General features: G+C 40.1%; 1 protein-coding gene across 2 annotated transcripts in view; it reads right to left on the minus strand.

Annotated features, from left to right (window-relative positions):
* Window positions 1-593: 593 nt before the first annotated feature.
* The window catches only part of Trim24 (tripartite motif containing 24), a 95628-nt gene continuing 80387 nt past the window's right edge, over window positions 594-15834 (minus strand). For both annotated transcript variants that reach the window (XM_034519114.2, XM_034519113.2), the window contains exons 11-19: window positions 13892-14065; window positions 13182-13317; window positions 10779-10851; window positions 9538-9706; window positions 8935-9263; window positions 8030-8162; window positions 5866-5940; window positions 2046-2195; window positions 594-1412 (exon numbers count right to left, since the gene is read on the minus strand). In XM_034519114.2, the coding sequence (XP_034375005.1) occupies window positions 1203-1412; window positions 2046-2195; window positions 5866-5940; window positions 8030-8162; window positions 8935-9263; window positions 9538-9706; window positions 10779-10851; window positions 13182-13317; window positions 13892-14065 (1449 nt within the window). In that variant the 3' untranslated portion in view covers window positions 594-1202. The remainder of the gene's footprint in view (window positions 1413-2045; window positions 2196-5865; window positions 5941-8029; window positions 8163-8934; window positions 9264-9537; window positions 9707-10778; window positions 10852-13181; window positions 13318-13891; window positions 14066-15834) is intronic.

Consider the following 15834-nt stretch of genomic DNA (forward strand, 5'->3'; position numbering starts at 1 on the left):
AATCAAGCAAACAGAAAGTCAACAAAGAATAGTTCACAGAATTTTTTTTTCTGCTTATACCCCTCCCCACCAAACTAATCTCATCCCAAGTCGACAATAGCCGCTCACTTGAAATGAGAAAGACAGATGAAAGACCATTCAGGGAACTTGAACAGGGCAGCCCCAGAGTATAAGATGAAGAAATCTTCAAATACTGGTATACCCTATTGTACTGTATATTTGGTGATTCTATTAAGGCTCACACTTTTAATCCCAGCACTCAGAGGCAGGTCTCTGTTTGAGGCCAGCCTGGTTTACAGAGTGAATTCCAGCACAGCCAGGACTACAGAAATACTGTCTCAAAAAACCCAACCACCTCAACCTGCCTCCCCCAAGGAAAGAAAAGCCACTAGTCTTGCTGTACCAGCTCTGCAAAGTAAGGGGTAGAGTGGGGGGTTGGGGGAGGCGGATCAAACAGCAACATGTAACACTCATACTTACTTCCCTCAAGGAAGCTGAACAAAAGGCTGATCTAGCAATACATGAAAGAATGGCCCTGAAGACCTGCTATGCCCAGCATCTCTGACAAGATAAAACAAAACAATAACCAAACATTTTCGTTTCCTGATTTTTTTTTAATGCATTTGCCATCTTACATGGACACTATTTGGTGTCTTAATAGCATCTGTCTACACCTTTTCTGGCAGGCAGCCTGGGAAAGAACTCTGCTTCCCACTCACGTTTGGGGAGGACTTCTTTTAAGAACAGTAAACCTATCTCCTTACAGTTGGCCATAATTAAAGGGTAATGAAAGTAACCGTCTAAAAATGGATTAGCACACATCCAAGTCACACTAAAATCTCAACTTACTTCAAACTCTATTTCTCTCTATTGTAGCTCTTACTCCAGGCTGCTGTAGGAAATCCAACAAGTGGGAAGAATGTCTTTTCCTTCTTTGCTGTTTCTTCTTTTTCTACTTTTTCTTTCTTCTTTTATTCTTATACACATTTCCTTTCTTCTTCTTCTTCTTTTTATTATCAATGACAAGAGGTTAAAGAAATAGGTTATTAAAGAAATCACAGTCCAGGAAACAGAAAACAGACCAGAGATCTCACAAACCCTGCTCTGTTGTGATCTTAGATCACTGACAAGGCTTTTGCTTTCTTTAATTTAAAAAAAAAAAAAAAATCTCTAGCACAATAGTGCACTGGGCCAGCAGTGCTTTACTTAAGCAGCTGGCGGTCCTCCGAGCTCTTGAGGCGCTTCTTCCGGGGCTGTACAAAGTCATCATCTGAGTCGTCACTGAACTTACAGTCTTCTGCTTCAGGCCTGAATTCTAGCTTAGGAAATCTTTTTTCTGGATAAAGATTCTTTAGAAGTTCTTCAAAATAGCTTTCAAGTTTTATACCAGCATTGGCTACTTCAGAATCAGGCTGTGGGATAAAAATAAAGGTAGGAATTAACACCCAAAAGACCCACGTTTTAATTTATTAATCAAAATAATCTTTCACAATCCTGTTCCTATTTGGCACACAACTGAAACTGTTGGGCAAGTACTTAGGGAATGTCACTAATATAAACAAACACTAGTCTGGGGCTATGCTTTTTACTAAGTCCTTCCAGAAGGAGTGGTGACAATAGGGATGGGTCACATCAGCAAGGTGACAAGATATCATGGGTAGGATGAAAAACAAAAGAACAAACAGAACAGAAAAGACACAGTTTACATAAAGTGACACAAGAAGATATTTAAATGAGAACTGTTTAGTACATCCTTACTATTTCAAGATAAATTCAGAAGTCAAAGTGCATAGCCTGCAAATAAAAGGAAGGAATGGGGAATCCTTACTCTAAACTACCTCAGCCTCAGGCCAGCTTGTATTTGCACTTACCACATATAAAACTTTGCAAACTCAGTGTGGATAAGCCTTCTAGCAAGCTCTGCCCCACCCTGGTACACGAGACACTGCACACTTACTCTAGGACAGACATCTTGGGACCTCACTGCTGGCAAGCTGTCTGGTTAAGATCACTCTCCACATTGCTGTGGCCTCGCCCCATCTCACCTCATTGAATTCAGCACAGTTTTGAAAGATCAATCTAAAATCAGCTACAAAATCTTCAGGCTTTGTATACATGCAATAATCCTCCTGAAGTCTTTTCTTGATGGTTGACAAGTCCATTGGGTTTTTAATTATTTTATAATAATCAGGCACCTTATAAAACAAATGAGTTATTATAATATAAATAAGTAAATTGCACCCGGTCCTATAGTATATGCTATTTTTCTTCATGTTAGTTTGTCATTGATGAAAAACAAAATCAAAGAAACAAACATTTACAAGTATGTTTTCACACAGGTTTGTGTCACTTTTTCTAAAAACTTAACATTTTATTCTGGTATATATTTACTGTATATAATGTTGGGTATCATACAGATAATTATGTGTATCAAGACTTATACCAAAGGTCTTCCCTCCCCAATTCCCAAGGCATGCATATATATAAAAATACCAGCAGACTCATACTTGAGAGAAAATATGCAATACCTTTCTGCATTCATAGAATTATCTCTACATATCTTATTTTTTAGAAAACAACATAATTTCAGTCTTTATGGCTGACTAAAAGTCCGTTATGCATATATAACTTTGTTCTGTTGTTTGTCAAGACAGAGTTTCTTTGTATGTAGCGCTGTAGAACAGGCTGGCCTTAAACTTGAAGATCTACCTCCTTTGGCCTCCTAAGTGCTGGGATTTAAAGGCACATGCCACTACCACTCAGCAATACATAGTACTTTTTAAATCTAACTATCTTCTGATGAACAGCTAGGCTTATTCTATTAGCTACTGTGCACAGTGCTATAATAAATTTGAATGTGCAAATATCTTCACTGTACAGTGTCCTATGAACATTTAAACCAGAAGAGATTAAAGTATAAATGGCCAATAAGCATTACGGAAAAAAATGTGTATTAATGTTAGTTATCAGGAAAACGAAAACTGAAATTACATTGAGATTCTATCTTATGCCAGCCAGAATGGCTACCATTAAGGGATGAAAACACACACACACACACACACACACACACACACACACACACACACACACACACACACACACGGTAAATGTTGATGAGGATTAGGGGGAAAATGGAACCATTATATACTACTGGTGGGAATGTAAGTCAATTCAGCCATGATGGTAATCAGTATGGAGGTTATTCAGAAAACTAGGAACAGAATTACTATGTGACCTAGTTAACAATGGATTTTAAGACTAGAATTACTATGTGACCTAGTTAACAATGAATTGTAATGGAAAAAGGAGCTCCAGGCCATCAAACACTACGTAGTGTTTTCCTTTAAAGCTCCTATGTGCTCCCTCTTCACTGTTAAATAAAAAATAATTACTAAGCTGGGTATGGTGGCACACACCTTTAATCGCAATGCCTGGGAGGGAGAAGAAAGGAGATCTATGAGTTGGAGACTAGCCTGATCTACATAGGAAATTCCAGGTTAGTCAGGAGTTGAAAAAAAGAAAGGAAACAAAAGAATAAGTGAGTATTTGTAAAGCACGACTGCTCTACCCAGCAACATTATCTTGGATATTTGATGTGCTGGTGTGAGTCTTTAGTGCCAGCACTGGGAGGCAGAGGCAGTGGGATCTCTATGACTTCCATATCTACTTGACAGTCCGATCTAGACAGTGAGTGCAGCCAGGCCAGCAAAGGCTAGAGAATAAGACCCTGTTTCTAAAACAAGCAAACATACCAATTTTAAAAAGGATGGATCAACAGGATTTTGTCTTGTACTATTCCCCGTAGAGAAAAGCTGGATTCTCAGCTTTGATACTCACGAGAATGATCCTACAACATGATTTAAACCTGCTGAAAATCTGGGTATATTCCAGATCAATAATCTTGGCAATTTCAGAGAATTAATGAGGTGATTTTTATGAAACCCTTTATTTATCAAGACAAAGGTGTTAACTTGTGGTTAACTGCTGGTACTGTTAATAGAAATGTAAGTCAGAAGCATAAAAAGCAACAATTTTGGGTTATATTTTTAGGTACATATTGGCACGAACTTCCATCTTCTCTACCCTGCTCCTTTTGGGTATGAAAGCTACTTTTCCCTGAAGTTCTTATTTCCTTTTTTGGACTGGAGCTATAGCTTAGTAGCTGCGTGCGTGCGTGCGTGCGTGCGTGCGTGCGTGCATGTATGGGTTTAATCTGCAGTGCCCTTAGAAAACTCTTACTTCTAAAAACTTAAATATAAAAACCTAAATATCAGAACTGGACTGCTGGTGCAGGAGGATCCCTGCAGGTTCAAGGCCAGCATGGTCTACAGAATGGCTTCCAGGCCAGCCAGTGCTACACAATGAGCTATATATTCACAGTAAACAATAACAAATTATTTAACTGTAATATTTTATACCATAAAATTGACTGTCTTGAGCTAAATTATTTATGAGTTTTCTTTTTTCTAGTTTACATTAATTTTTAAGACCCAACAAACCATAAGTGTAAATGTCACTAGAAGGTGGAGATAGGAGGTCAGGAAGCTCAAAGTCATTTCCCTCTAGACTGTTTGAGGCCAACCTGAGATACATGAGATTCTGTCTTAGAAAACCCAACCCAACCCAACCCAACCCAACCCAACCACAACAGTAAAGAAAACTAAAACAAAGTTTATTCAATTTCAGAAAGAACTTTCATACATTACAGATGGAGAAAATATTTTAAGAATGGGCTTCTTTCTAGTATTCTATAGGTATCAAAGTCATATCATACTTTCAGTATAGATCGCTTTCATCTATTTGATATATATATATATATCATATATGTACATTTTATTATCTATCTATCTATCTATCTATCTGAATGATTCTCAGCTTTTTTCCATAATTAAATTCTACTTAGTTTTTATAAGTCTAGACCTATAAACTAGAGAGATCTTTATTTAAAAAAAAAAAAAAAAGTGGCTATTGTCCCCAACAACTCATGCCATATAAGCCTTCTAAGATACAGAAAACATAAAAAACATCCCAATATAAAAGTAAACTGGGCAGGATGAGAAGGATACCCAAGAAATAAATAGACATTATCAGCCAATTGCCACTAACATGCATTTATCTGTTTAGTGAAATCAGCTCCTTTGTAGGAACAGGAATGAAGCTTGAGACCATCACGCTAAGTGAACTAAGCAACTCAGAAGGAGAAATGCTGTACAGGACATGCAAGCACAGTGGGTCTGTGTGAAGGGAGCAAGAGCAGTGCTGTTGAGGAAACAAGACCGAGCGAGCAATGTGGGAAGTCAAAGACAGATTCAGTCTTCTATCTTATATGGAACTTAGATTTAAAGCACTTACTCATGCACATGTGTACATCAGAAAGCGTGAGAGAAAGGGAACCAGTGGGAGAAGAGTATGCAGGAGCATAGTGAGGGGGGTGTGTGTGTTCAAGATTTGGATTAGGAGTCTGGGAAGACGGCTCAGTCAGCAAAGTGTTAGTGGTGTATGAGGACATGAGTTTGACCACAAGCACCTCTGCAAACCTATGTAAAAAGCCAGGCATGGCAGCACACTCTGATAATCCTAGCTCTGGGGAGACAGAGACAGGCAGATTCCGGGGGATTACTGGAGAACTAGCAGAGAGTTCTCTTAAGTCTGTGATCCTCTCACAAACACACACACACACAGACACACACACACACAGACACACACACACCTGTTCAGACTCCCCCAAAGGACTGATCACAAAAAGATTTGGATTAGATATAAGAAACTATTGAAATAAGAAAGAAATAAAGAAATTAGTTCTCATAAATAAAATTTAAAAAATTCTCCCATCATGTTAACACTACACATCGCGTTAATACTTACAGTTAGAGGGACAGGGTCTTGGAAAGCCAGGCTCATTTCATGGCAGTAAAGAAACAGAAGCAGGCGTTCACATTTCTAATGAAAAATACAAATGAGAATGAAGTCATAAGCTTATTTTCTGAAAGAATTCACAGGTCTCAAATGAAAAATTAAAGCCCAGGGAATCAGTAAGGACACTGAATCTTTGGTTTTGCTTGCCATCTGAATTAGTAACAACTTAGGGGTATGGATCTGAGAGTCCCTGTAATTGGGTGAATAAGCCAATCACACTAGGGAATACACATTTGTTCGTCAAGGTGAGTGCCTCCCCATTACCCCGTCACTCCAGTCTCTGCTGTGTGAATCAGCAGTCACTGGCGGAAGCTCACACACTTATTAATAAATGTAGTGCTACAGCCTTTTCCCTGGTAAGAGCTCTCTTTTCTCTCTTACAAACAGAAGTGTCCTGTTGTGAGTTCTGCTACTTCCGCCCCTCACCACCAGGGAGCGCCTGCCTCCCAGGGAACATACAGTGCACTAGCACATCTTAGATGTCAATTTTCATAGTTTCTTTTCTAAAAATATATTTTGATAAATTTTTTAGTAATAAAAAATCATACCTAAAGCCGGGCGGTGGTGGCACACGCCTTTAATCCCAGCACTTGGGAGGCAGAGGCAGGTAGATTTCTGAGTTCGAGGCCAACCTGGTCTACAGAGTGAGTTCCAGGACAGCCTGGAAGTTTCTACACACAGAGAAACCCTGTCTCGAAAAACAACAAACAAAAAACAAATACACACCCACCCACCCACACCCACACACCCCTAAATGTTAAATAAAATTTCATGTGGTCAAAGTATGGAATTCTTTCCAAGAACATTAAATCAAAAAGTAAATCTGTCAATTCTCAAAAAGATTCTGAAAACCAGTGATAAAAATGAAACAAGACAGAAAGAAATTAAGGTAAACAAAATTTAAAAGCTCAGACTAAAGCTATGCATGGTGGCCCATTCCTATAATCCAGAACTTGGAAAGCTGAGGCAGGAGGATTGCTGTTTGATGACTAGACTAACAGTGATACGCTGTCTCAAAGAAACAAAACAAAACTAACAATAACAAATAAAACAAAAAATCAGAAACACAGAACAAGGCTGGGCATGTACTTGGAATGCAGAGCCAAGTGGAATGCTGTTCATTCAAGACCAGTATGTTACCCAGAGAGTTAGGCTAGCCTGGGCTACACAGTGAGTCCTTCTCTCTTCTTGGCCCTGCCAAAAATAGCCAAGATTTAGGTGGACTGAAGAGACGGTTCAGTCAGTAAAGTAGGGAGCACCTGGGTTAAATTCTGAGACGGAAGGTAAGGAAGCTAGGTACCCTGATGTATACTTGCAATCCCAGCAGCAGAGAGGTGGAAATTTAGGGCTGACTGCCTAGGCAGCCTTCCCCTCCCTCCCTCTCTCTCCCTCCCTCCCTCCCTCTCTCTCTCTCTCCCTCCCTCCCTCCCTAACACTATCCCTCCCAACCCAAAGGCCAGCTCTATCTATAAGGGATATACAGTTTACTCTGCTCAAATATAGGATTTTAAATGCCTAGTTAATATAGTTTTCTTTTTTAATTAAAAAGTTCAGTGGGTCAAGTGCTTTTTCTATGCACCTGGATTTGGATCCGTATAATCTAAGCAAAGAAGCCAAGCATGGTAGCATCAGCATCCACCTGTAACTGACGGGAGGGAGAATGGGGAAACAAGTGAATATCAGGTACTTGCTAGCTAAGCCACTCTAGCCCAGTGAGCTCCAGGTTCAGTGACAGGACCTGTCTCAAAAGTAAGGTGAAAAGCAAAGGAGGAAGAAGATATGTTAGGATAACCTCTGGTCTAGACCAGATGCAACCATGCATCTATACGTAGATGCATGGATGAAAGCTCACACACAAGTGTACACACACACACACACACACACACACACACACACACACGCACGCGCGCGCGCGCGCACACACACTATAGCTTACTACAGATTCTTCTGAGTACAGAGGGGAGAGAGAGAGAAAGAGAGAGAGAGAGAGAGAGAGAGAGAGAGAGAGAGAGAGAGAGACAGACAGACTTAAAGGTGAAAGAATTCAGTTTAAAATCAATGCATGTAACAAAACATGTCCTAATACTCTAGCGTGGAAATGTTAAAAACTTACCCTTTTATCTATTGGAGTTAATTTAGTAAGGCCTTCACTTTTCCTTTTATCTGAGTGGTGACTGGGAGCATCACAATCATATTCAACTTCTGGCTTAGATAAGTCTCGGCAGAAAGTACAAATCCATTCTCCACTGTTGGGATAATGTACCTTTCAGTTCTGAGGATGTCAGATCTCCCCACCATGTTCCCACCCCCTGCAGGCCACCTATGAGTAGTTTCTTTGGAATGGGTTTTATCCTTTGCCTATTTATCACATACTACTAGGCACAAGGCAGTATAGAGAAGAAATAGCAGATATTTGATGCAAAGGTCTAAGAAGTTAACATCAATGTCTGAGTAAACATCACACTTGTGACCCTCCCTCTATCTCCTCCATGCTTGGTTACAGGTGTGTGCCACAAGGGCCCAGAGAGAGCCTATGACTGTTTATCTTAACCGATGAGCTTTCTGACAAGCATAAAGACTAGAAAGCAGAGAACAGGAAATTGTAGGGACTTTAGAGCACACACTTGTGCCAAATGGAATTTAAATCTTCATAACAATTGTCAAAAGTTCATTACAACTGTTAGATTTAAAAAATCCCTTCTCTGCCTTCCCTTCCCACTCTGTGTCATTCCTGTCCAGTTGTATCCCCTCTCCCGCTCCACGTCATTCCCGTCCAGTTGTATCCCCTCCTCCGCTCCACATCATTCCTGTCCAGTTGTATCCCCTCTCCCGCTCCACATCATTCCTGTCCAGTTGTATCCCCTCCCCTACCCCTCCCACGTCATTCCTGTCCAATTACACCCCCTTTGCTCTGGAACACTGTCCTTTTATATACAGTCCCCTGGGCACGCACATGCCAGCTAAGAAGCTCTAGCACTCCTAACCCTGTTTCATACTTTAGACAGACGTACTGTTTACCTCGGGAAGTTTGTCAATGTGGGCACATGACATGTAAGATGGAATACTTTAGGACATTTCTCACAGCACAGGAGTTCCCCACCATTTTGACAAACAGCACACCAGTCTTCATTGGGGTCGTCCTCCTTCCTTGTCTCTCCGACATGCACAGGGGACTTCTGGGAGGCATCCGGCCACTCAGACTTTCCATTTGAGGAATTTTCTTGATGAAGTCCAGGTTGATCTCCTGTACTATCAGGCGCATCAGATCGTAATACGGTTTCCTCAGAAGCGGAGCTCTGATTACTATTTAGGAGGAGGGAGGTAAGTATGCTTCTTGGATAGTTAGTCTGTAACCAAAGAGAGGGCAATATCATTTATGTATATATGCATGTTCTGAAGGGGACCCTTTAATCTCCCGATGGCTACAACAATTAAAGACTAAGTGAGCAGTAAAGATGGTTTATTGTAGCTACTAATTCAAATCACACATCAGACACTGTGCTGGCTAGTTTTATATCAACTTGACACAGTCTGGAGTCATAAGAGGAGGGAAACTCAATTTAGAAAATCCTTTTCTTGCCTCCTAAATGGAATTAGTACTGCAAGTGCTGGTATAATTACATTTTGAGGTCTAGAGTCTTCATCTGATTCTTGTTTTACTATAACAACAGGAAAATCATAATTTTCAGGTGGTCCACTGTTTTCTTGTTTTATTCTAATTGGCTCCAACATGACTACTGGGACCTTGTGAGTAGAGTCAGCTCCTGCTGGTTTGCTGGAAGAGCCAGAGCTGTGAGGGAGAAAGACAGAGAGGGAGACAAAATCAGACAACCTAGAAGCAGTAAACTGCAAAACATTCTGGAATACTGTCACTTCACGATAGTAACCGTTTTTCTATCAGCAGAGAATGATGTGAAGGTTCAGTTGTGGAATGTAGCACTCCTTTCCTCGAGGACAGAAAGGCCCTACGTACTAACCTTTCACACAGATTTATCTTGGAGCTGAAATTTAGTAAAACCTGATTTATACCTAAATGACTGGACTATTCTAAGGTTCTATTTTAGAGCCTTAGATTTGGTGTCTTAGAACTAACATTTTTTAGTCTTTCCCAATTTCCTGTCTAGTTAGTAACAACAGGAAATCTAGACTTCCATGCATAGTCTGTGCTAAGACACTAGAGTATCACTTGTTGGCTTCTGCTTTTTTTTTTTTTTTTTTTTTTTTTTTTTTTGGTTTTTTGAGACAGGGTTTCTCTGTGTAGCCCTGGCTGTCCTGGAACTCTCTGTAGACCAGGCTGGCCTCGAACTCAGAAATCCTCCTGCCTCTGCCTCCCAAGTGCTGGGATTAAAGGCGTGCGCCACCACTGCCTGGCGGCTTCTGCTTCTCAAAGGTGGCAGCTGAACAGAAGCCTATACTGTTAGCCACTCTGCTATTAAGGAGGACTACAGGCAAATTTCCTCCTAGAGAATGCTGTTTTCAAATGATACAAATGATACAAAAAATAAGATTTACATCTAGAGTAAGTTTCAAACATAATGAAGGCAGAACTAAATAATAACTTAAAGTAGGAGCTTAACTGTAAAAATTTCTTTGTAAGTAGAACCAATGTTTGATCATTACAACACTAAGAGAACACCGAAAGACTGCTTCTCCATTCTGAGACAGAGGCAGGGGCATCATCACAAGTAAAGAGACCAGTCTCATCTATATAAGTGAGTTCCTGGTCAACTAGAGTTACACTGTGTACCATCACAGAGGACTGAACGTCTGCAGGTTTTGGTACACTCAGATAGGTCCTGGAACCGATTCTCTATGGATACGGAGGAAAGACTATACTCATAAATATGGTTAAATCTGTTTACCTTCCTCGGCTCCCAACGCTGGAGGCACTAGGTGAACGTATTGGGGGATGGACGCTAGTCATAGTAACAGGCCCTGGAAAGAAGGAAACAGACATATACAGGTGAATTAATAATCTATGCATTCAAGCTTGTCAAACTGTTCACTTAAATTACACCAAAACTAGGACCATCCAATAAAATTCTATGAAACCATAAGCATATTTTTAATTATTTTGTTATACCAAAAGTTTACAGTTATGGCACTCCTGACTTCTGGGCAGGGAGAAAGTCTCTCAATGATAGGATATCTCCCAACCTCAAGTTCCAGTAAGAAGACATGTTTAAGTCCTTCTTGCTAATAGAGTAGGTAGAGGATGGAGAGCCAGTGAAAACTACAGGAGAGGAGGGGCTAATATAGGAGTTCAAGGGGATGGAGGGTGGCTCAGAAGTAGGTAGTAGTCAGCAAGCCGACAGCCTGAGCTGCATCCCTGGTCCCACCTGACATCAATTCATGGGAAAAGTAAAAGTCAGATTCAGATGTGAGACAATAAACAAGAGATTCTGTACTGCTGCCATAAAGAACCTAGGCTCAGACTGCTGAGCTGGCTCAGGAGGAAAGTTGCTTGCTGCCAATCCTGATAACCTTAGCTAGATCCCTGGGATCCACATATGGGAGGAGAGATTAGATTCCCACGAACTGTTGTCGTGCATGCTGTGGCACTCATATACATATGCATACAGACCAGTAGGTGGAATACTATTAACAAGTGAAAGCTATACTCTGGAAATATTAGAAATTATATGGGAATCTGTCTAGTGTCTGGCAGTCCATAGGAGATAAACGTGAGTCTCAGGATTATTGCCATGGTGCCTTCAGAAGTGTCTTGCCAAGTGACACTGCAGTACCCAGGGAAGGGTTCAGCTGACATCTGCATCACTGCTATCATCACTATTCCAGTTGTGGCTAATTCAGTAGTAAGAAACCAGATCCTGTTTAGACTCTTCTGACAACCAGAGAGAGGAAAGTTTTGTTTAATCTATTTTGCTGGTTGCCTTTATTGTGTGTTGATTACCTATTCATGTGTCTTTCATCAATATCAAGAACATTTCTAATTTATTCATATGCATTTGTCTTTTATTTTATTCTAAATTCATGTATAAAATAGGATCCTCCACTTAAAATTTGTAAGCAAATTACTTTTGGTAACATTGCTGAACACTTTAATTAAGTTCTCTCCTTTCTGTTATTCCAAGCAGATACTGTTGTGTGGCTAACTTCCTCAGAACTGACCGTCTCTCCTACAGGGACAAGGAGGCTCCTAAGACTCAGGAAGCTGAAAAAAACATATGACGTAATGAAACTTTGCTAAATTCAAGGAACTGAAGAAGTTAAGATTAAGAAAGTCAGAATACTTAAGTAGGCAAGTGTGGGGACAGAAGAGTTCTTTGGCAGAGGGGCTTGCAAACTGTGCAGATGGCTATAGGGACCTTCTGCTGAGTTAACAGCCACACTGGCATGGTATGGTGAGCTCACTGGTTCACCAGGCTAGACCTGAGTGCAATTCTTGCTTTAGCTTGTCACCAGCATATTATCTGGATACATCTGTTCACGTCTCCCCAGATGTCACAAAAGAGACACCTGCTATATCCAAGTCTCCAGGAGTAATATTTCCAGTGTTTCTTGTAGCAATCAATTAAGTATATTGACTTTTATTGTGATTTGACTGTTCTGCCTAAATGTATGCAGTGTATCACATGCACACAATGCTTGGGAGAGGCCAGCACTGAAGTCACAGGCAGTTGTAAGCCACCATGTGGATGCTGGGAACAGGAAGTGCGCTTACCCAGTGAACCATCTCTTTATCTCAAACCATTAAAGTTGTTTCTCTTCTCTTGTAGCCTAACTAATAAAATTTGACACTAGACAAATTACATTCTGAAACTCACCATATCACAGGCAACTAAATGTATTAATGACACTGTGATAAAACTTTGCTCTTTGGTTGCTATAATGCCAATAAATTTTGCTGAAACTAAAAAAGAAGCCATGTTTCCTTCTTTGTGAAGAGCTCTAGTTTGACATGGTATAAAAACTCAGCTTGGTGAAATGGGCTCCGTGGGTTATAGCACATATCACCAAGGCTGACGACCTGAGCTTGGAGGACTGGAACCCACTTGGTGAAAGGAGAAAAATCAACTCCGAGTTGTCCTCTGACTTCCACATGTGCACTATGATACAGATGGAGAAATACGCACACATAAATGTATATAAAAGAAAACCTCAAGATACAGTAATCATTGTCATTTAAAAATTAGGGCAGAACACACACCACCACCAAAAATGAGGCAGAGAGAAACTTTAATCATGAGTAAAAATACAAATAAAAACCAGAAAACATTTACAAATCCAAAAGGTGGCTTTACCTGCAAGGCCTGGAGATGGCACTGACGAATTTGGTGACTGCACCGTTCTGTTTGATGGAGGTCTTGGCTGGCCGTGATCTACATTTGTGTCTTTCCTTGCAATATTGTCCAACATGATAGTACTTGAACAATCAATCTTTCAAGGGAAGGAATTATTTCAGGGAAAATTAATGTTGAAAACTAAAAACTACTGTAAATTTACAAGAAAACTTCAATCCTAAGTACTATCTTTGCGCCAATGTGAGGCACACCTGCCGTGCAGGCACAGCGCCAGCACAGAGATACCGGCACCTGGGCATTGTTATTCTCTACCTCTACAAAGATTCTTTGAAAAGTCCCTTGTCAAAGTTAAAGAGCCTGAAGGTTGACTGCACTACCTAATATGTTCAGGTAGGCGGCTCTGCCTCTTCTGCAGCTCTTGCTCCCCACACTCTTGTCTGAACAGCCCAGTCTAGCCATCCACCTCACCTCCTAGCCTCGATTCTATGACACATCGTCTGCAAACATCTCTAACGTCAGAGCCCAGAAAAACATTCTTTTGTATATCCAAAGGTTCATAATTTCTAATTTTACTGACATTTTATTTCTAAAGAATAAAACTAAGCTTTCAGAAATAGCTGATAAATCAATAAACCCACACCTTAAACTAAATCCAAATTTACTGCCAATTTTCAGATGAGGTTATTAGTACAGATTTTACATAAACTTACATCTGGAAGAGAAGGAAGGTTGTAAGACCCTCCTACTGGTGCACTCAGATCAATCATGGGTGAACTAAAAGCTTTCCCATCATACCCAGCTGCACTTGTGATTGTGGGACTGGAAGGAGTGGAGGAGGAGCTGCTGGCAGTTGTGGGCGGAGCCTGTCCACTGCTGATCTGCCACTGGAGTACCAAGATGAGGAGCAAAAATGAGAAATGTAAATCGTCACTCTTAGACATCAAAGATAGAAGTCTGCTATTTGAGCTCAAATGTTACTTGAACGGAAAGAACAAAGGGAGAGAGGAAAGGAAACATATCGCGCGTGTGCATACACACATGTTAATATGTGTGTGCATACACATGTGTTAATAATACCAACAAATAAGTAAGCTTTTTTTTCCTGGCAAAAAATAACTAGCATATACCAGAAACCAATCTCACATTCTTGCAAAATATATATACATATATATGAAATGCACAAGAAATGTAAGCATACAAAAAGCAACTTCTTTGAAATAAAGCTAGAGAGTTGGAGACATACATTTTCTTTTGTCCCTACCTAAAATGCCTAAAAATAATTAGCCACAGATTAGGGCTGTAAGATTTTATGCTTCTCTTACTTTTCATATATGAACAAGTAATTAAGCCTTAGTGAAGAAAGCCCTCTCATTTACATTAGAAGATAAACACAAACAAAGATAATGCTAGGTACGCTGAGGGATATGAAATTGAATCATGCTGTTTGGTTGCTTCAAAGCAAACAGAAAATACAGTATAGACAAAGAGTGAGATAAAAAGGCCTATGGCTAATATGTACTAAGACAAGGGAAACAAACTGTTCCCTATAAAATTATTTCAATATTTGAAAACTATGAAGACTCAAGAATAAATCTGGAGGTGGGAGAACTAAAAGGTATCCCAGGATGCTGCCCAAACACATTATCATTTATATGGATGACACTGTAGAGTGACATTCTGAAACATGGTGTTCTGAAAAAAAAAATCCTACATATCTATGTAACTGTAAAAGGTACACACAGAAACACGTGAAGCTGGGTTCAGCACCTTCAGACTCAACATCTTTATCTATCCCTACATCTTTCCTCCTCCCTTTCCGAGAATAACTAATCACGGGTGATGAGTGCCTTTCTGGGTTTGTTACCTATGTGCAAGACAAAACACACAGAAATGAGAGCGGATCTCACAAAAGTAGGTAACGTAAGTTTCTTACTAGCTAAAAAGTATGTCATTACATGAACATGGTATAATTTGGTAAATTTATTCACTAAAATTTTTGGGGCCAATGGGATGCTCAGTACATAAAAGCACTTGCTGCCAAGCCTGGCAACCTGATCCCTGAGTCAACATGGTGGAAGACTAGCCTCCCACCAGCTCTCCTCTAATCTCAGACAGCAACTGTGCCAAAGCACTGCCCTACCCTACATGTTTGACAAAAGCATAATAAACATGCATTTAAAAAAGAACACATCATCTATAAATCTAATTATATACTGATAATTATATACCAAAAATTTAAAATACAATCATATTTCTCCTAGTTTATTTGCTCATTTTATTCATTTATGCTTAGATTTTTTTGTGCAGAAAATATTTTTAAAAATTTAAGAGCATTTTCTGAAGCAGCATACACTATCCTGCTATGTTTCTACAAAACTCTTCTTTATGTCCCTGGCAAGAATGCTTCCATCTGCCCAAGGAATGGCACAGGCAAGATGTTTCCTATTCCTGTAGAGATGCAGCTCACCAAACAACCCCACTTGGCTTTGCGGCCTTGTGCCTTGTGAGCACATGGGATGATAGTACAGAGTGCTTGAGTGTGTTTCTCTGTCCCCGAGACATGGGATGACAGTGCAGAGTGCTTGAGTGTGTTTCTCTGTCCCCAAGACATGGGATGACAGCACTGAGTGCTTGAGTGTGTTGCTCTGTCCTT

The sequence above is a fragment of the Arvicanthis niloticus genome, chromosome 15 (genome assembly GCF_011762505.2).
Source record: "Arvicanthis niloticus isolate mArvNil1 chromosome 15, mArvNil1.pat.X, whole genome shotgun sequence".
In the NCBI taxonomy this organism is placed as follows: domain Eukaryota; kingdom Metazoa; phylum Chordata; class Mammalia; order Rodentia; family Muridae; genus Arvicanthis; species Arvicanthis niloticus.